This window comes from Caloenas nicobarica, chromosome 27 (genome assembly GCF_036013445.1).
Source record: "Caloenas nicobarica isolate bCalNic1 chromosome 27, bCalNic1.hap1, whole genome shotgun sequence".
Classification (NCBI taxonomy): Eukaryota; Metazoa; Chordata; class Aves; order Columbiformes; family Columbidae; genus Caloenas; species Caloenas nicobarica.
In genome coordinates, this window is record NC_088271.1 from 3,274,414 (window position 1) to 3,294,730 (window position 20,317).

The following is a 20,317-nucleotide window of genomic DNA, read 5'->3' on the forward strand; positions in this document are numbered from 1 at the left end:
TAAAGTTCTTTTTAGAAAATCAGCCAGCCCCCAGTTACAGATGTGACTCTTCATAAGAAAAGTTAATTAGGTGCCACCCTCTCATTTATGTCAAAAGTGGTCTGAACAGATGATTACAATGATACCTTCTAATTATATGATCTCCAGTCATTTAGAGAATTCCAAAGCAATTGAAATATTTATTCAATGTAATTTGGCTCATCAAGGAAGCACAAGCCTGAATCCAGGTGCAAAGAATACAGGAAGAAAAATACAAGAGTAGAAGGTAATAATGAAACCATACTGGTCAGCATGCAAACCAGCAAACTCAGGAGAACAGCAGCCCAGGCACCACCGTTGGGTTCTTTCTGTTGATGGAAATTCTGCAAAGTTACCTCAATTTCTTTCAACACTCTTTCTCATAAGCAGCTCCTTTCCAATACGTGGGGAAAAAACAAAGCTGTGTGTTAGAGAATTTCATAAGTGGGAGGCAGAAGCTGGCACTAGGTGCACATCAACTAATTTTAGACTTCGCATTCAGACTCCTTCCTGTTCTCCTTAAAATCTTTTACTTTCCACAAGCCTTTTGTAACACAAAAATATACATCTTCACAGCAATTAGAATTTACTAATTCAGTCATCAGCACCTACAGAACACAGTAAAGCATTATTTTTCACCATAGGCCTGTTTTACAGATCCAAACACAGAGTTAGGCAAGCTGGGCAAGACAAAAAAAGTTAGACATGCAAAGCTTCTAACATTTTATTTAAAACATTAGATTGTATTAATTCTGCGGGCATGAGCAGAGCAACAGCTGCAGTGTTCAAGGATATAGTGATATATGATTTTCACCCTTGTGACAGTGGTTTCATTGTGCCAGTAAAACATAAGTAATTTAATAGGACCTATTTCAAGTGAGATGGAAGAGGAGTAAATCTGGAATAGTGCTAGACAAATTTCATAGAATCATACGATACTTGTCACTTAAATCACCAAGGAGGGCAACACTTCAGGTAACTACTTCAATGCTTTGTAGAGGGAATGTAGTAGGCTATGTAATTTATCATAAATTTGTAATTTTACTTTTTGCTCAGACAACGTTAATAGAAATAGAAAACCAAAAATTCCAATTTTATGTGGTAATCTCACAGTATTTTCTAAGTGTTTTCAAGTCTCCATTATGTCAATTAATTTTTTAATATGCATTAAAGCCAATATTGCCCACTTAATAGCGTAGTAAAATTCTAGAAGAGAACTTTGCCCCAATCAGCGCAGGGTATCTGTTTAGTTTAAATAAGGCCATAATTTGAAGCCACATATTTAGTCAATGAATCATAGTGAAGCTAAAAAAGGAAAGCTACCATTACAGCAAAATTGTTGAGGATGAACTTTATAATATTGCAGTTCTTCATATTTTCATGTGCATTTCCAGTGCTGCATTCCTCAAACTGAGAGACTCAAGCTTCTCCCATTGTTCATCAAGTAATTTTCAACACAAAAGCAGAAACATGAGTCCTTGACCTCTAATATTCTTGAATACCAGCGTCGCCAATGACCATCTCCAAGAGAGACCCCTCTGTCTGATCAAATTGAAAACATTCAGCAATTTTGAAAATAGCCAGCTATTACTTACCCTTGGTTTCCAAAGCAAGGAATTTCCAGCAAGATAATAGGCCACAGAGACACCCCAAAATTTCCACAATTAACTGCGTGTTACAGACGACGCAAAGGCTTCAACCTTTGCCTTACCTCATGTCATAAGGACATACAGTTGCTGCTGGTTGAGCATAATTAATTTTAATTTTTTTTCCAGTATTCCAGACATCTGTAGATTACCTGAAAATTGCTTAGCAACCTAGTAATACTTCAGTATTTTTATTTGCCATTGAAAATTCTTCTGGACTAAACAACTTTGGATGCTTGGTTTTGTTTAATTAAAAGCTCTTGGCCTTTTCTGCTCTAAAAGGCATAGTTCTCAGCAGAGCACGCAAATTCACAACATATTTCTTTGTAATCAACCCTGCCAGAAAAGTTACTGCCACAGACCGCCTCACAAAGTAGAAGCTGGATTCAAATGCAAGTAATGTAGTGAAATAGAGGGGAAAAAAAAAAAAAAAAAAAAATCAAAGAAATTACCTTTGTTACAAGCAGTGCTAGCTTCTCTCTGCTCCCTGCAGCCCCTGAGAGCCTGATCCCAACCTCTGTCCCCAAAGCACCTGAGCTCAGACCTCAGCTTCCTCTCAGTGACTCAGACACAGCATTTCATCTCCAGCCGAGGATCCCTTATCAGGCTGCCAGGATCCCTTATCAGGCTGCCAGCAACACTGGAGCTCTACACCATGTCATTACCTTACAAACAGGGTGACATCAGAGTGAGAGATGCGCTTGAGTGTGATTCAGAGGAAATGAAAATGTGGCCTTGTCGAGAAAACAAGGAATGAAGGCAAAAAACCCCCGAGTGTTAGAGGCAAAGAGCATAAGCCAAAAGAATCTTGGAGGCTACTCTACCACCTTTTGTAGTTTTCTTCATTTTATCCTTAATAACATCACAGCTATCAACAAAGGAAGTCAAGAATCTCATTGGTCTAGTGCTGCATTTACACTGATAAGAAATTTTTTTACGAAACTTTAGGTTGAACTTTTGTGTGAATTAAGAAAAAACGGGGCTCATCAGCACAATGTACACGTGTCAAAAATACCACTAAAACCACTTTTACTTTTAAACATTGATGGTCTTTAAAGGAAGAGCATATTTTTCTAGGATCTGCATTGAGTTTAGTTTGGTAATCAGATACAAACAAACACAATAAAGCCTAGATAAAAGCAACTCTGCAAGCCACACTTAAGTCACTTGATACATCAAGAAAACACAATATGCCAGAGACAAAACCTCTGAATTTTCATTTTTTGAAATAAAGACACTCCTAGTCCTTTCAGAAGGCAGATTATCTATTAAAGTAGTCATCTATTGAAAAAAAAAATCCTTATCAGCATCTCAGGCTTTACTTCTCCTTGCTATTACAATAAGTAGGTCTTGTTTCTTAGATATGTGATTAATAAACTTCTTCAGCCTTCAAATTCACAAAAGTACTGAGCCACAGACTTTTTGTTGAATCATCATTTTTCGCTCTTTTCCTTGACTGTTGAAATAGCCAATGCTGTTGCATCTTTTAGGAATTTTTCCTTTTTAAATGCCTAAGATATGCAAATCATGGTATTTGACCATCTCACTAAGGAAAGGACATATTTAGCCTATGCAATATTGAGCTACATGCATATGAGTCAAACAGTTATTCATAGACAGGATTATTCAAGAGGTCTAATGTTTGAATCATGATTTGTCAGAAAACTCAGTCTGTACAAAGCATTACTTTCCAGGTGAACCTCATCTAAATTTTTCATCAGCTGCATTTACTCTTTCTAAATTATTTAGTTCTGTAAGTGGTTTAGGTTCCACAGAAAAACACAAACCCATGAGCCTTCCCAATCTGATCAGACTGTCCATTCGCACAGCTGCCCTATCACTGCACAAACTGCAACATTCAACTACTGAAAAAGCTTTTTGTAAAGACAAATGTTCAAATGTGGGGAAAAAACAAAACACCACACCAAACAACCCAAATTGTACAGCTCTCCAAAAACAGTTCTGCCACATTTCTGCAGTAACTCCTAAGTTTTATGCTAATAAGGAAACACTAATGATTAAGAAAATTGCTTTAGACATATCATCCTGAAAAGCAGAAACAATGTTACTGGATGTGAAGTGTATAGCAGGTAAAGAGTCTCTTTGTTAGTTCAAAGACAAAAATAATCAAGATCAACTCTTTTCTAAAAAGAGCTCCAATGAATCTTGAGGCTAATGTGAATATTCATATGCATTAGAAGTTCCCCAAATTGCTTCCCCTTCATTAAATGGAGTTGTTTCTGACAAGATTCTAAGTTAAAGACACCAAAGACTTGCTAAAACTTGATAGGTGTGACACCAATACAGTAAACTGGAATGCAGGGTTACCTCACACTGTTACTTTAGGGCAAGTACTTTGCTTATGTATTCCAGTTAACAGACCTGAAATCAGGGAGCTCCTAATTACTCATGAGAAACTCTTATTTGCAAACAGCTAGGCAGACGAACTGATACCAACCCACCTCTAGGAGTAACGTGGGAGGACACTGATGACATCTTCGAAAGGCTAATTGCATCTGCCAGAAGGCTGAGGTCATCTCCAGCCCTTTGCTGCACTGCCGCCCATTTCCAGAAGGCGAAATCAAAGAAAACCAAATGGATTTGCATCCCAAGGACTTCTCACTTTTCACAAACGGGACTTGCAAATAAAGTTGGGTAGGAATTTTGCCAAAACACTTACGGAGTAATAGAAAACAAGGCTAAAAATTATATTGATAAGTCATCTTACGTTAGAATCACACATACCTATGTCAACTGTATGGCCACTATAGTCACAAATGGGGATGGAACTCTGCTACGCTTAGCCTACCAATGTGTAACAAAAAGAAGTTCCCAGCTTGAAAAAGTTTTACTTTCCAGAGATCACAAATGCAAACTCAGCAAAAAGACACAGCACTACCAAGATACAAACAGCGAGAGGTGAATATTAGGTAGCGATGGTCCCCGTGAGAAAGCACGAACCAACACAGCAGCACTGATATAAAGAGTCGCCCAAAAATAAAACAAAGAAACAAAAGAACCCAGAGAGCTTTAACGAGCTTTTCGAAAGATGCTGAGATATTGGTACAAAAGTTTACAGGCTGTCGGAAAAGCAGATCGGTAAAGCTGGAGGTGGAAGCTGCGAACATCGCGCCCTGAGCGATGCTGCTGTGTGAACCCTTGGGGAGCCGGGGGTGCAGCCGGGCAGCCGAGGTTTGCTCCTTCCCTCAGGGCACGTCCAGCTCTCCAGAAGCAAAACGAGTCGGCGGCAACACCTCCATCATCCCGCCCGTTACAAGCCCACGCAGGGAAGCCAGACACCCCACGGCTTCATCCCGCTCCGCACCGCGGCCCCGAGGAACGGCCCCGCGGCTCCTGAGGGAAGCGGCGGAGCCTCACGGCTCCCGCCCGCCAGACGCCCCCTCCCGCTCGCCCACCCACAGGTCCCCGCCACACCGGCCCCGGAGCTCGGATGGCTGTGAAATCGCTCACTCTGAGGCGGCACAACCACAGAGCTCTGTCACCCGTTGAGAAGGAGGAGAGAGCGGGAGGGTAGGAAGACAAACGGGCGCCCATCCGGGGCGCAGGGCCGCGCTTCGCCGCCGTTTTACCTCAGCCGGTGTGTGAAGCGCTGGCGCCCAGCACCGCCGCCCGCCGCAGGCCCCGCCGAGGCGCCGCTCGCCACTTCCGGGTAGCGGGAGGCAGGGCGGCGCCCATTCAGCGCCGCGCGCGCACCGCGCATGCGCCACGCCCCGCGGCGGGACCGCGCGACGCGCCGGGGCGGGAGGCGCGAAGCGGCGCCCGCGGTTGTGGCGGCCGCTGCTCGGCCCGGCCCGGCCCGGCCCAGCCGCCTCGCCCACGGCTGCCAGCAGCTCGGGTGCTCGGCGGGAGCCAGGTGCTTTCTGAGGCAGGGCCCTGCGGAGAGAAGCAGGAGTGGGTGGATTCTTGTACAAACCAAAGAAAACCCAGTGCCGTGTTCAGCTAGGAGCGTCGCCTCCCGGCGCTGTGAGGGCTCCTGCTGCGGAGGCGGCGGTGCTGCTGCTGCTCGCCGGGGCAGAAGTTCGCTCGCGTGGCCTTCGTGGGGTTCACCACAGAGAGTGGCCACCTCCCACCAAAGGAAAGGAGAGCACTTGCGGTCAGTCATGCTGCAGGCCTTGTCAGGCTCTCGTTTCTCGCTTTACCCTGGTGCTGAGGGCAGGGTAGCAGCTCTGCAGGCGCAACCCGGGTGGGAGGCATCGCCCGCGGGGAGGGCCCCGTGCCCGTGTGGCGCCTGTCCCGAGTGGGTTGGTCTCATTCCTCCGCGCCGCTAGGGGGCGCGCGCGGCCGCTCCCTCCCCTGGAGGGCGGGGGGCGGGGCTGCGCATGCGCGGCGGTTCGAACGGGATGGCGGCTGAGGCAGCGGGAGGGTGAGGGAGAGAGGGAGGCAGGCAGGGAGGGCAGCGACTCCCCGCCCGCCTCCTCCCTCGTCATCTCCCGCTCTTGTCTTCGCAGGATGTCTGCGCTGGCGAACGACCCCGGTGCTACGGTGGCGGGCGGAGAAGCGCCTAAGAATAAGCGGAAAGGTAGTCGTGAGGCGAGGGGGGAGCCCGAGGCGGGAAGCGCGGGCAGGCCCGGCTGAGCTCCCTGTGCTCCTTCTGCAGGAGGAAGAGTCGTCAAGTCTCGCTACCTGCAGTACGATAAGAAAGACGCCAAGAAGGTACTTGGACCCCCCGCTGCTGGGCTCAGGGGTTGCTCAGTGAAGGATAGAAACGATCTGAGGGGCGGCTCGGGTGTGTGGCGGTGGGAACTAAGCAAAAAGTGACTTCACTGGCGTTGTGAGGGAGTCGTGGTGTTATGAGGGAGTCATGGTGTATCACTAGATGCAGACTGGGATGGAAACTTGGGACTGTACTCAGGTGACTTGCAAAGCACCGAAGACACACTGGGACTGTAGTTGCTTATTGTCAGCATTCGAATCTGAGTTAAGTTACATTTCTGGTCATAATTACTGCTTATGTTCAGTCTTTTCTGTTTCTTGACTCTCAGGATAATTCTGCAAGTTCCTTTTCAACATCCACTGTTAAACCATCTTCTGGAACTGAACCAAGATCAGTTCTTCCTCAGAAATGTAAAACACCTGCTGGTAGGTTTTACCAGAATTTAAAAGCTATTCCTTTGTGAATTTGTATTTCTGACCTGCGGAACTCTTAACGACTCTAAAACGTTGTTAAGAGATGCTATTTTGTACTACTTACGTCACTGCCAGTTATTATCTGTATACAAAGGGAATTAAGAAACTTGATGTGGCATTAAGAAGTGTAACCTGAAGTGCATTAAACTCTTGTCTGGACGTTCTGATAGAGAACTAATCAGGAATTCGGTAACTGGGTTGTCTAAAATAAGCAAATCTCTTTCTTTCTGCATAAGACTTTGAACGTTCTGTTACTATGCCCTTGCAATTACCTTGTTTTTTTAATTTAATCTTTTTTATAAACCCAAAGTATATGACTGAAAATCCCTCCTGCAAAACAGTCCTTTTTTTATTTCTTTTACAATAATTGCAAAAGAATTTTCTGGTAAGACTCTGACTTGAAAATCCTGAGGAAATAACATTATTCCCTTTTCATATATGAGGGTTGTTGTTGAACTGTGAAGTGTTTAAGAGGATAACATTCTGAACTGCCTGATCTCTAGTTAAGTTAGGGAGTGTACAAACGGTGTATATAAAATAAATGTGTAAAAGTTTGTGTAAGATTGCCACGTATTAGTGAAAGCATAATTGATTGTGAACTTGTGCAGAATCTGTCCTAATTCTTTTAGTTTGATAACAACTTCTTTCTACAGATGTTGCCTCTCGCTCATTAAGTCAGGGTAGTTTTGAGAAAGGTGACTTGCAGTCCACTTTATTAGATGAAGACAAAATTAGTCGACCAGACCTTGATATTTCAGCCATTAGTGGTAAGCTCACACTCGTACTCAATTTCTTATTTTATTATTTTTAACGTGTTGTAACTTGATGATAGGTAACCCTTGTATTCTACTATATTCACAAAGGGATTTTGTTAAATAAGGTGAATGTTATTTCAATGTCTTTCAGCAGAGGTATTGAGACTTTCAGGGTTTAAAATAACCTCTTGATTTTTAGTGTCTTTTGGGTGCTCCATTCCTTTTGTTTAAGTTCAAATACTAAAGAACAAAGTACTCTCAGGTCTTTGGTCCCATAACAGATGGGTGTCAGATTATCAGCCCTTCTGAAAATTGTCTCACATCTATTTGTAACTGTTACTTAAGGCTCACATTATCCACAGCTTCTTGTGAGTAGCATCAGAGCCAGAAAGAGAGCACAAGTCTTCCTTACTAGTACACATAATGATTTTGAAATTATCTTTGCCTTTGAAGAACCTGATGGTATGTTCACCCAGCCTATATACTTTGGTAGAAGGGAGCAGTAACTTTTCTGTTGTGATACAGATAAAAGCGTCCGCAAAAAGACTCCTGCTTCAAAATCTGCTTGCAAAGGAAATACAAGACCACAACAAAAACCCAAAAAAGAGGTGAGTCTCATTGCTTTCATTTCATCCCACTTTAAAAGTGCGGGGTGCAGAATTTCCAATGATTACTGCCAGATGCCTCCCCCAGCGCACAGATTGTAACGTGTTGCCATTGTGACATATACTGCTTTGAAACTGGGTCCATCTTTTTAAAGCAACCTGTATATTTTCTGGCATTTTTTCTCAGAAAACTAACATTGATCCAACTTGATTTGAAGTGCCTCGTTTACAGATTTCATTCAACGTAGCACTGAAACGTCAAGTTCTCTACTACTATTACAAAAATCTGCTGGTAATGTTATAAAAAGCCGAACAAAGAAGTATATTTAATTAACACGTGTTGTTTCAGAACCCAAACTTTTTTCACCAGGCTGACTGTTGATGATGATTCTGGGCATGAATTGGACTTTCAGTTATTTATTTGAACATTGAAAAAATAATTGTTTTGATACCAAAATATTCTTTTCTGTTCTAAAGGGAAATGATTGTCGTTCTCTGATGGAGGAGCTGGAATCTCAGACACTGCTTTTAACTTACCTAAGGATAAAGGTGAGACTCAGTCAAGAGTTTGGTGTTTCAGATAGAAAAGTTGATTTTGAGGAATAGTTTAATTCCGGTCTATGCTTTCTGATCCATAAAAGTTAGATTTTTGTGACTTTATATGTTTATGGTAGTAAAACTGTATGACCTGCTTTGAAAATTCAGACTGAATTTGGTGCCAGTTTAATTAAGCTATTCAGAATATGTTAATGATTTAAATGTAGCATTAATTGAGTTGTGAATATTTTTTTATGTAATAGGCAGAAAAAAATCTTGCCAAGCTGGAGAAGAAAGCAGAAAAAAACTTGCTAATGTTGTGTGAAGAAAAGGAGAGACAACAGGAAAAGCTCTGCGAGTTAAAGCGTGAAATTCTCCTCAAAGAGAGAGAGCAGAAACTTGACGAGGCGTTGGATAAACAGGTAGGCTTTATTACAATTTATGCTTCTGTATATAAACAAGCTCACTTACGAAGTAGTCCTTTATCCAGAGATTTCTCTGCTTCTGCGGCCTGCTGCGGTACAATTTTCTGTTGCTGGGGTACAATTTTTTCTGTTCTTTGTCTCATTTTTGTGTGTTAGACAGTAACAGTTTTGGCCTGGTTGTAAGAAGGCAAATTTCTAATGAAATACTTGAAAATACTTGATCCTAGAAGCTAAACCTTCCCCTCTTTTTTCAGGTCTTTTTTAGTTGTGTTAAATAAAAAAGTAGTACTACTTGTGAATAGTTAATTTTCAAAACTAAACCTATGTTTGCTTTTAACAAATATGCATTGTAAAAATCAAACAAGACTTGTCTTTTTGAGAATACACTGTTAACTACAAAGTATCACGTATAAAACACTTTGCCTGCCATGTTGCTAATACCTCTGAGTTACAGTATCAAGGAAACTGGTCTTGTCTTAGGCAAAGGAAAAGCTGTTAAATGGTACGGTAGGAGTATCACACCACAAACTTCTCGAATTCCGGTGTTGACAAGGATTTGGGGTTTTTATAAATTATTTTTCTGTATTGAGCCAGGTCTGTACTAACAAAATGGCTGCTTTCGAAGAAGTGTTGGTTCATCCTGTGTCTTTTTCAGATGGAAGTACTTTCTCCCCTTGTTCCTGTTTGTGAACAGTTTAAAGAGCAATATAAAAGCTTTGCGGTTTCCCTGGATGCCACTAGGCATGAATTACCCATAAAGAATATTCACATAGAAGGAGATATGCTAACATACCTTGGTATGAAAGTTTGATTCACTAAATTTACTTTCAGAAAGTGTTTTTTGGTATGCTAAAATTCTGCCGTTGTTATTGCTAGATCTATCTGTGGCCACTGGAGGAGCAGCGCGTGCTCTTAGCGCTTGTGCAGACACTGGGCTGCAATATTAGTCACGTCTTTTGCTAGGAATAATTCTGGTTTCTGTTTAACCACTAAACTGCACTTGGACAAGTTTATCTTGCAGGAAAAAATTAACTTTCTAAACTAGGGCAGTCTTTGTGCACACTTTCTTTAACAAGTTTCTGTATCATTTACTTGCATTCATGGTACTCCTCCTCCTCCTTCCCTGTTCCAAATGGGTAAGCAATTTGTAGAAATACTATGATCTCTTCTTGTTTCTATGTCTGAGGGATGAAGTCACATGGGTAGACTCGTTCACATTTCCTGTAGAACTAGACCTTAAATATATTTTGTGACGTCTTGAATTGGAGACTAATAAATTAGTACTTGTGTTTTGTGTTGAAGTCTGGAGAAAAAGTTACATTTTTAAACTGCTGGTCTGCAAGAAATGAGATTCTTAAACCATTTACAAGAATCTTGCTAGCACTTTAAAACAAATGGAAAAGGTTTATTGAAGAACTTAGAATTCTTGTAAGAAGGCTTGAAAGGAAATAAGTACGTATTTTTCGTTTGTGTCTGCCAAAGGAAATGACTAGATAAATTTCATGTTGGGGTACATGCCAATACCAATATATGTAACATGCCAGGGAATTTTTGATATTTTAGACTTGTTTTTTCTCTTCCATTTCTGTCTTGTCAAAATCTTTGACATACTCTAAATGAGAGCTCAATTAGCAATTTTAATAGCCTTTGCTGGTGTTAGTCTTCATAGCTAAAAATAATTTGGCTTTCACAGCTTTCTCATAGTGTGTGAAAGCTGAACAAACAGTAGTTTATCCTCATCTAGTTCATCTGTTTCTGTGGTTATTCCAGCTATTAACTAATGTTGTAGTAACTGATGCCATTGCCTGTATTTTTAAATAATATCTTCAACAACTCATATTGTAGATGAACTGCGAAAGCAGTTAACCATCACACAGGAACTTCTGTCAGAAGTTATGCCAAGCTGCGCAGGAGACAGTGCAAAAACATTTAGTGTACTGAAAGACCTTGCAGAAGTTTCTCAGAAACTGGATAAAGAGCTTCAAAGGTACTTACAACAATCAGGTGAAAAGACTTGTTGGCTGAATATGCAGAGAAAAATCTATAGTCTCACCAGAATATACCCAGAATGTGTATTGGAAGAGAATTAATTGAGGGCATAGTAGCACTAAAATTATTCCGTTTGTAGCAGACATCTGTATTTCTGTTCCTATGCCACCAACAGTCAAAGTAAAGACGTTTGAGGGGTTTTTTTGTGTGTATTCTAAGTGAACTACTTTAGTGTGCCATGACACTTTAGCTGAGAGTTTCACTGAGCAAGAATAGCCCTGGGAAAGTGCGAATATGTAGGAGAGTGGAGAACTCCAGGAGACAGAAAAGTGAACTTGGAAGCACTTATGTCTTAAATAATAACCACGCAAAGATACTATCCTTTAGAAGGCACAAGGAGCACAGAAGAGGGTGTTTATAATTGAGTATTGTGTCAACAAATCCAAAGTATTGCTGAAGGCGTGAGGAAGAGATAAAGCATCATGAATTTCCTTTCTTTCCTTCATTTCCCTAGAAGAGAATACAGCTAAAATCATTGAGGATTGATAGACCATAAAGCCACACATCTGTCCCTCCTCTCCTCCAAATTCTGGCCTTTGGGAAGAAAATTCACATTTTACATTTTTTTTTTTTTTCTTTTGGTGGCTCCGTGGTAGGAGAATGATGTCGAAGTCCAGGCACAGAACCTTTGGAGTTAAGCAGAGGTTATTATCCTGCAGAGTAACTGATTAAGCTTGCTTCTTTTGTTCCAGGAGCTTCAAACAAGTGCAGAACCTGTCATTTGAAGTTAGTAAAGAAGTTTCTCTGCATAACCAAAGCATATGCGAAGAGAATCATGGACTAGATGTTGTGAAACGCTGGTACTTCGACTGAGTTTGTGTATTGTTTTACTAACGAGTGGGTGCTAAATCAATGCCAGCATACTTCCTGGACGAACATAGAACTTGTCCAAATTTTCAGTTATCCCGGAATACGAAACCAGCAGCATGTCTGCTTACTAACGTGAGAAATGCAGTTTTCTTCTGCGTGCTGTCCCGTAAGGAGACATCTGATTTTAACATGAATTTCTGTGACACCTTTCTCATCACTTTCTGCCTTGACAATACTGAAAGGTAAATCATAAGAAATGTTATTCTTAGGAAGTGTGACATCTGTGTTAAATTTATTGTTTTACTTTCTTGGAACTGGCTTCAAGTACACTGCTCTGCATCTCTGTCCAAAGTAGTGTTCCTTAGAGGGCAGTGTATCAGAATGTAGGTGTGGAATTGTGTAGGTGGGACTGCGCTTGTGCTGATCTCATCGGGAGGATCTGTAGGATCATTGGTCACTCAGTGAAGAGCTTCTGGAGGAATGCTTAATTGTCCCTTATTTCCAGATATGCTGAGAAGAAAACCTGCAAGGGTAGCAAATATCGAGGACTGATGATTGGAAGGAGCCTGGTCACTTGTAACAAGTGAAAAGTGTTGGTAACTTGTTGCCTAATTGTCTTGGAAAAAAATTATTAAAATCGGAAATGCTTTTGTATTAAACTGACACCTTCTCTTAAAGATTTTATTTATTCTTTTTAACAATAAAGACTTATTTTCCACTGTTATATCAAGAGCCTTCACGTTTTAATATCTTCACTGATCTCCTGCAGAAGCTTTTGTTTCCATCTGGGCTTACACAGGTCTGATACTACACAATATATGCAATAAGTGATGGCCTTAGAGGCTCTGGCCAGTCCCAATGGCAAGCCCTGACCTCCTGGTGCCCAAGTGCTGAGGCCAGAAGAGTGTGAATGTGGAGAGAAACTTCCAACGTAACTACTGAGTAAGTGCCTGAGAGTGAGTGTGTTCTGTTATGAACATACATGCCAGATGTGGCAGGTTTTTTCAACGTACTTCCCATTTTTGTACACGGAATGCATTTCTCTCTGAAAGATATGCTGTATCCTGTATTTTTTTTACCTGTGGAACCTCTTTCTGTGATGGTTTTTCAAAAGCTCTGTTTTGCATTGTCTGCTTAGTGTTACGGTTCCAGCTTAAGCTGTGGCTAGAAAGCTTTTTGGCCTGCTCAAAAGTTACTTGGAGCATTTTCCTTGCACTCCTTGAAGAGTTATTCAGGCTTTCCTCCTGATATTACTAAGGGTCTAACTCGATCCTTGTCTCCTCTTATTAAAAATTAGGAGTAAATTAAGATATAGTAACTGAATCAATAAGATGTGCAATACACTGGGTGAGAAGTCAATATATACCAAACTATTAAGACCCACCTCGTATCTAATATCGGTGTCTTTTTTTCAGCAACTGATCCATGAACCAGCGGGAGGGCAATGAGTTATTTTAAGTTATTCATCTGTTATTTCTTCTTCCTCAAACGTGTTAGGTGAACTGCACCTCATAATTCACTTGTACGTGCTGCTGTTCAGCCCATCAGTTGTGGGTGCTGTGCACAGGATCATGTTTTGGGTCAGGAACATGAGCTGCACCTACAAAGTTGGCCACTGGATGGAGAACTTTGCTAAGTGGTCGAGTCATGGTTGCACATTGGTAGTCTGTCTAGTTTTGGTGGATGGAGATCTAGGTAGAAAGGCTCCTATATGATGAAACTGCTGGTCAAACCACCATTTTTCCTAGGTTTGGATAATTGCTAGGATGTGTGTCCTCATGCCTTTAACCCGTTCACAATAAGTGTGTCATTCTGAGACATCAGAAGTTAAGAGGTCGTCTTAAATATGCAGGGAGAAGGATGAAATGAAAATCGAGTTTATAGTGCCTTGATATTTTTGTCTCTGCGCAGACATAGGTCATAATGTCTTTCCTAGGATTTCTTGGTGGTAGACCTCATTGCTGGCCTATTTTTTCTTTAAGAAATACTTTTTAAATTAAACCCACCCTTTTCAGTTGAGTGACTTTCTACCACTGAGACACTCTTGTGTGTGTGTGTGTGTGTATATATATACCCAAATGTTACTTAAGCAGCAGACAGCAATATTAATTTTTGTGCTGAAGTGGAATGCTGTTAGCTCTCTTCCCTGCAGAACAGCAGAGGAGGAAGGTTCTGCTCGCAGTGATTCCAAGGAAAAGCTCGGAATCTGTTGGGCCAGCAGTTCAGCCTTGCAGCTGCAGGCGGCAGCCGCTGTCTGTCCAACAGGCTGGAGGAAAGGGGGGAGTCCTGGAGCTAAAGGCCAACTGCGTGTACAAAACAATGAAGTGCTTGGGGATGTGTGTTCATTGTTCCAGAAGAATCACAGGCATTGATTTGAGCATTCTGGCCATTCTTTTCCTTCAATTAAACACTTGTGTGATTCTTTGTACAAATGATAGAACAAGTGTTATTAATAGATAAAGCAGCTCAGCCCCTCTAGGAAAGAGTCTTAAACTATTTTGAACTGAGACTTTTACATCTGAATTTTTCTAAATGTTCTTTGTAAGTGGTTCTGGTTTGTCTCTTTGCAGAAGTATTTTAGGCTCCTCCACCTTGCAATAGCCACAGAATTAGATACTGTACAAACAAAACAACAGCAAAGAACAGCAGAATCACTGGAGCAGGAGCTAAACAGATGTGACACCACTTATTTTGTATTTTCGGTTTATTTTCTGATAGTGTCACATGCTTTGAATCTGGAATTCTAAGCTTTTATTCAAGTTATCAATCTCCCTCTTTTTTTTAACCTATAATTGTGTTCTTCCTTCTGTAAGTTGTATCAGCATAGATTTAGTTATATTCTACCTGAACTTGTGTTATTCATACTACCTATGTATTCATCTTTTAAGCCAGAATATCTTATTGACCAATTGTTAACATTACTGTGTCCTAATAAGGTACATTTTTTTGAGGGGACAAAGGCATTTTTTCTCTTCCAAAAACTGAAATCAATTGTGAAATGAGCCAGCTAGGTCTGAGAGCCTGGGTGGAGAGAAGGGAGCGCAGAAACGTAAGTATTCACCTTCTGCAAAATTCTTAGTTGTCTAAAAAGTGATTGGCGAAGACCATTTTAAATGAGGTTTTGCTCTGCACAGATTGCCCTGTCCAGAGCCTGCTGTTTCTTGGGGAGCTCTGACCACATTCTCTTCAGTTATGCTGCTGTTGCCCGACTGTTTTAACCACCAGCGCAGGAGGGCTGAGTCAAAGCATTTTTTGCTGTAATTCCTGTGTTCTCAGTGATAGGGTCGCCAGGGGTCGAGCTGAGGGAGCATCCCTATGGCGCACGAGAGTGGAGCCGCAGCTCAGGAGATGATCGAGGCCCGTTTGTCTCTTCACCACCACCCCCAGCCCCGCAATTCTTTGTTTGCACTAGCTTGGAACGGAGCTGATTCTTTGCTCATCAACAGCAAGCAAGCAGCTCATGACCCCAGCAGATGTTTCTGCATTTTAGGCTAACGAGAACTTATTGGATTACTGCAGTCTTCCCTGCCTCAGAGTAAATACCACTTTGTTGGAGATGCGGAAACTCATACTGAATATGATAAACAAACTGCTGGCTGGACTGTGATTGCCAGGACGTGAAAAGAGTTCCAGAGCGGCAGAGGATCTAACGGCCCAGAAATGCACCACTGAGCCACACCAATTAAGAGCATTTCCAGTGATTATGTGAGCATTCCTGTTCAACTCACAGAAATTATTTTAGGTGGTTTCTTCCGCTGCATTTGTGTGTGGTCTGTAAAGCAAGCGCGGCGTGGAGGACTAGGCTTGCGGAGTAGTCTCAAATGCCTCTGATCGGTTCCTTTTAAAATATTTCTGTGATAATGTATATGCAAGACCTATCAAGTTTCCTGCCATGTCATGATCTTAAATTCCATATGTTAGGGAAGCAAACACAATTTGTCTCTTAAGACATAACTAATTTTTTGTTTATATAGATAATGTGTTTGGAGATGGCCTGTAGGAGATCAAAACTTAATTCATTGTTTTAATATTTATTGCATGTGGGGGTGGGAAGTTAAACAGCTGAGTGATTAGTAGAGTTTTCAGGACTACTACCCCAAAAGATATTCTGTCTGTGGCACTTAATCCTTTCAGCACTCAGGGGTTTTTTGTGTATTTCTTCAGAACTTTTCAGACAGATCACTAAAGGAGTGCAGCACCGATCCCCAGCTGAACCAGGATGAAGCTTATTAGCTTGACTATAGAGCAATGTTGGTTCACTTATACAACTTCAGCTTATTGTGGACAGGGTGAGTATAGTATCTGTTTAGGCAGTACCCAAAGATGTTGAGAGCCCTTAACCTTTTCTTGCTACCTTTTTTTGTTATGAGAAATCTGTCTTCACCTAACTGAACAAAATTGAATTTCTCGAATCAATATGATTTCCATGATAAAAGGACAGCTCTATCCATTCCTAGTTACAAAGGTGTCCAGCTGAATTTTTATTAACTGTTAAATGTGGAGAATTCACAACCTCTCTAGACCCCTTATTTATAAAACTTCCAGCAAACACTAGACTATGCACAAACTTTGATTACATCAGTTGTATGTAGAGGCTGAGTAGAAAACTGGGAAGTAATTTCTTACTAAATATCTTAATGACAGCCACTCTGATTAAGCACAGGGCTCTGTTCCTGTTCTAAATCAGCATCTGCCCATATGAATGATTTCTTAGTATTATTTCAGGAATTAAAATGTACTACTCTGGAATGTCAGCCTCTCCTGTTCTAGAGATGATTAATAAGCATTTTTGACAGAACTGTGTAATGAGTATATTCTCAATATCATTATCCTGTTATATGCTACACAGATTGTATTATTTTGAATGTGCTCTTTAATTATCCTTTCCTTGTAATTTTGTTCTAGAGATGCTTGTATTCCCAGGAGACAGGATCAGTCTTGTTTCTACCACTCTGTATCTGGACTGAGGCTGTAGTTTCCGTAAAAAGATGTTAACCTCATTGTGGGTAAGCTTGCAGTAGTGTGACAAAGGCAGCAGGACACTTGTTTTACACTTACCAGTTTCTATGTTAGAAATCTGTGTTTGGTTAACAGAAAGGAGGCTGTCACAGAAACACAAAGGGAGAACAAAACTGGGAGGTGAAGAAATGGGTGTGGGGTTTTTTTACTGTGAATATGACGATGTAAAAATTAACTAAGACCTTATTCTTGGTGGGGGGAATTCTTCTGCAGAGTAATGATGAGGATGTACAAGCAGTCAGGATATAAATTAGATTTAGTCAGAACAAATATAGATGTACTCACACCTTCCTCTATAAACTGCAGTCCCTCTCTCACCTTTCTGACACACCAGCACGGCCGTTCCAATCCCCCCACGCTTCCAACCTGGACAAGTGCCTGAGATTCCTGACATTTCATGAGAAGCAGAATTACGTTTTTTGTAAACGAAATAAAAATCTGAACTATGCACAGTGCAAGCGGGTGGGTGAATATGGCCCATAGATTTGACTGATGAATAGTTTTTATACATAAGCAGTTCTTACAGAACTTCCTTTAAACTCCTAACCGTTACCAGATGTGGGTTGCAGGCGGCTGCTGGAATTCCAACACCTGTTGCATCACACTGAATAGGATTCATTTTGGCAGGCACAGAAAATTCCATTTCAGTAACTAAATAGTTTGAAATGATATCTAAAGCCTCCTTTTTTTTCAGACCAAGCTGAGTCTAGCCTTATTTACAGGATTGCACATACTTTCATAATTAGAAGATGGTTTGCAGTCCTTAGGGACTGTAATTGCCTGATATTTCTTGTAGTCAGTAAATATCAAGTAGAAAATCTTCAATTTGGAAGAAATGTTTCCTTTTAAAAAAGTTAGCTGTGATGTAAAAGGGCCATACTCCACATAATGATAGTTTCTGAAGTGTAGAAATGCACTGGTTTGTGCTGAAAAACATTTTAGCATTAAGCTAAGCGTGATGGAGCTGCGTTTGAGAAGTGTGCTGTGCTGCATCCCTCAGTTCAGCGCTAAATCCTGTTGCTTCTTTGGAGTCCATCCCCAGAGGAGCTTTTTCCAAGGTGAAATGTACCCAAAACACATCTGATTTCTGCAGGACTGTTATCAAAATCATTGTTTTGATTGGTGAGATATTGTGCATCAGTTATAGGCTGCTAGACCGTGAAAACAGCAGAGGTGCTTCATTTTTGTTTTGCCTGCTGATCATCTTTAATCAAAGGGTTCCAACATGCTCTGGGAGGCAGACGTTAGTATTGCTGTGTTGCGGACAGGGAAATACTGTGGCATGGAGGGTTCTGTGCACGTATCTGAGAAAATGATGAATCCAAAAAGAATTTAAAAACTTTTAAAAACTTTAGCAACTTTAGCCACTTGAATTGCTGTTTTTCTTGTCAGAAGCTAGAAGAAAAAAGGGCCTTTGGTAAACTATTGAGTTGGCTTTTGGATACAAATCTGTATTTTTTGCTAAGTAAAATACCAGGCTCCATATCAGGGATTTTTAGAAGAAATAGAAGTGAGGTTCAAGTAATAGAGCTAACCTAGGGGAGGGGAAAAAATAGTATTTTGTAATTTTTTTTCCCTCTTTTCCTAGTAGCTTACCTTAAACCAGGTGTGTAGTGTTGGGGGGAAAATGTGATTCAGACTCCCAGCAAGGGTTGCAAAAATCATTCCTATATGCAGCTTTTAATGCATCACTGTGAGACATGGTGTTTATTCTGTGGCCTCGATTCCCTGCTGTTGCTTTGGATCTGCTTTTCCCCGATTTGTGCGAACTGCTCTTCTCCAGAGCAGCGTGCTGAGAGCTCCCCCTCCTGTCTCCAGCCCCTGGAACCGCGGCTGGGACGGAGAGATGGAGATGGACAGATGAAGGCCTGGGGATGGAGGAGAACAGAGCAGGGTCTGAAAAGGATTTTGGGCTTGAAAAGCGGTGCTTTGGCAGGGCTCAGTGGAGCGCCTCGGAGTGCAGAGGCTCAATGGACGGGACCGGCCCATGCAGGGGATGCTCCGAGTTGATGGGACCTGTAGGAACCTTCACTTGTGCATCTGCCTGAGCCCGCCCGGCACCGGCAGGCACTGGAGGAGCTCAGGCAGGGGCTCTCCGGGCTGAGAGGAGCCCTCGGGGGCTGCGGGAGGATGAGGAAGGTGAGGAGCGGCGGCTGGAGCCGGCAGCGCACCTGGAGCGGGCGGGTGGGCAGGACCGGGCCCGCACCTCCGCCCCTCCGCCCCGGGCTGCAGCCCGGCCCCCTCCCCCGGTGCACGCTGTCAGGAGCAGGCGGGGACCGCAGACAAAGAGCCGGGGCCGGAGCCGAGCGGGCACCGGGGCCAGGAGGGGGCGGCCCGGGGGCGGGGACGCGGCGGAGGCGGCGGCCAGAGGCACCGGGGAGCCGAGCCCGGGAGCGGGGCGGCGGGGGAAGCTCGGGCTGCGCTTCGCCGGGAACAAAAGGCTCCTCCTGCCCGCGGAGAGAGCGGCTGTGGGCCGGGGCTCCGAGCACCATGGCCCGCAGCTGCTGTGCCTGGGGGGTCCTGCTGAGCCTGTGCAGCCTGGTCGCTGCCCAGCCCCGGGAGCGGCGGTGAGTACCGGGAGCCTCGGGAGGGCTGGTGGGGAGGGAGGATGGACCCCTCTGCTCTGCGAGGGGCTCCGGGGGTGGCCGCACCAAGCGCTTAACAAAGCCCGTGAGAAGTTCCCCCCGAGGGGCTGGGGAGGCGAGCTGCGGCGGTTCCCCAGCCCGGCAGCACGTTTGTACTCGCCGGTGTAAAAGTGCATAGCACAGGGAAAAGAAAAAAAAGAAAAAAAATAAGAAAGTCTCCTTAAAAATACCTGCCTCTGGCGAGTGGCTGCAAAGCTTTTATCTGCGAACAATTATTTAAGGAATCCGGGGTGTTGCGCCGGGGCTGCTGTTGTGCTGGGGATGGTTGAAGGTAGCGCTGTTTGCGCCCGAAGAGCGTGTGAAACATTCTTGTGGGGGAAAAGCATCCAGGGAGAAACATTTCACTGGAGGGAAAGTTCTCTGGCTTTTAGAAGTAGAATCCACAGCTCGTTGCAGTGTGTTTAGTTTAACTTTGATTAAGGTTTGCTTTGTTCTTTATCCCTGGTTTATTATAGTCCGTCAACAACGTGAATAGCTGCATTAACTGAGTGCCACAGAGAACTTACTTTCACTTGCTTACCAGAAAATATTTCACGTCCTGCCAAGTTTTGGTGTAACCTGACAGAGCTGTTAGTCAAATGTACTTAAAGGATCTGTCCAGTCACTGTCCATGTAGCTGTTTAATTGCCAAGTTAAATATTTGATGCTAAAATACCACTT

The 20,317-nt window shown here is 42.7% G+C and overlaps 3 protein-coding genes across 7 annotated transcripts in view; 2 read left to right on the forward strand and 1 right to left on the reverse strand.

Annotated features, from left to right (window-relative positions):
* Window positions 1-5,334, reverse strand: part of MYO9B (myosin IXB) — a 41,009-nt gene extending 35,675 nt beyond the window's left edge. For all 5 annotated transcript variants that reach the window (XM_065652404.1, XM_065652403.1, XM_065652400.1 and 2 more), the window contains exon 1: window positions 5,255-5,334. The gene's annotated coding sequence lies outside the window, so the exon portion shown is untranslated. The remainder of the gene's footprint in view (window positions 1-5,254) is intronic.
* Window positions 5,335-6,018: 684 nt separating this feature from the next.
* Window positions 6,019-12,652, forward strand: HAUS8 (HAUS augmin like complex subunit 8). The gene is made up of 11 exons (XM_065652666.1): window positions 6,019-6,048; window positions 6,134-6,204; window positions 6,283-6,338; window positions 6,668-6,764; window positions 7,466-7,579; window positions 8,093-8,175; window positions 8,650-8,721; window positions 8,973-9,131; window positions 9,790-9,931; window positions 10,980-11,121; window positions 11,876-12,652. Exons 1-11 carry the CDS (start codon window positions 6,026-6,028, stop codon window positions 11,994-11,996), a joined length of 1,080 nt encoding a protein of 359 aa, XP_065508738.1. The 5' UTR covers window positions 6,019-6,025; the 3' UTR covers window positions 11,997-12,652.
* A 6,782-nt stretch (window positions 12,653-19,434) lies between these two features.
* Window positions 19,435-20,317, forward strand: part of CPAMD8 (C3 and PZP like alpha-2-macroglobulin domain containing 8) — a 39,927-nt gene continuing 39,044 nt past the window's right edge. Inside the window, exon 1 of the mRNA XM_065652417.1 lies at window positions 19,435-19,579. Within this exon, the coding sequence (XP_065508489.1) occupies window positions 19,503-19,579 (77 nt within the window). The 5' untranslated portion in view covers window positions 19,435-19,502. The remainder of the gene's footprint in view (window positions 19,580-20,317) is intronic.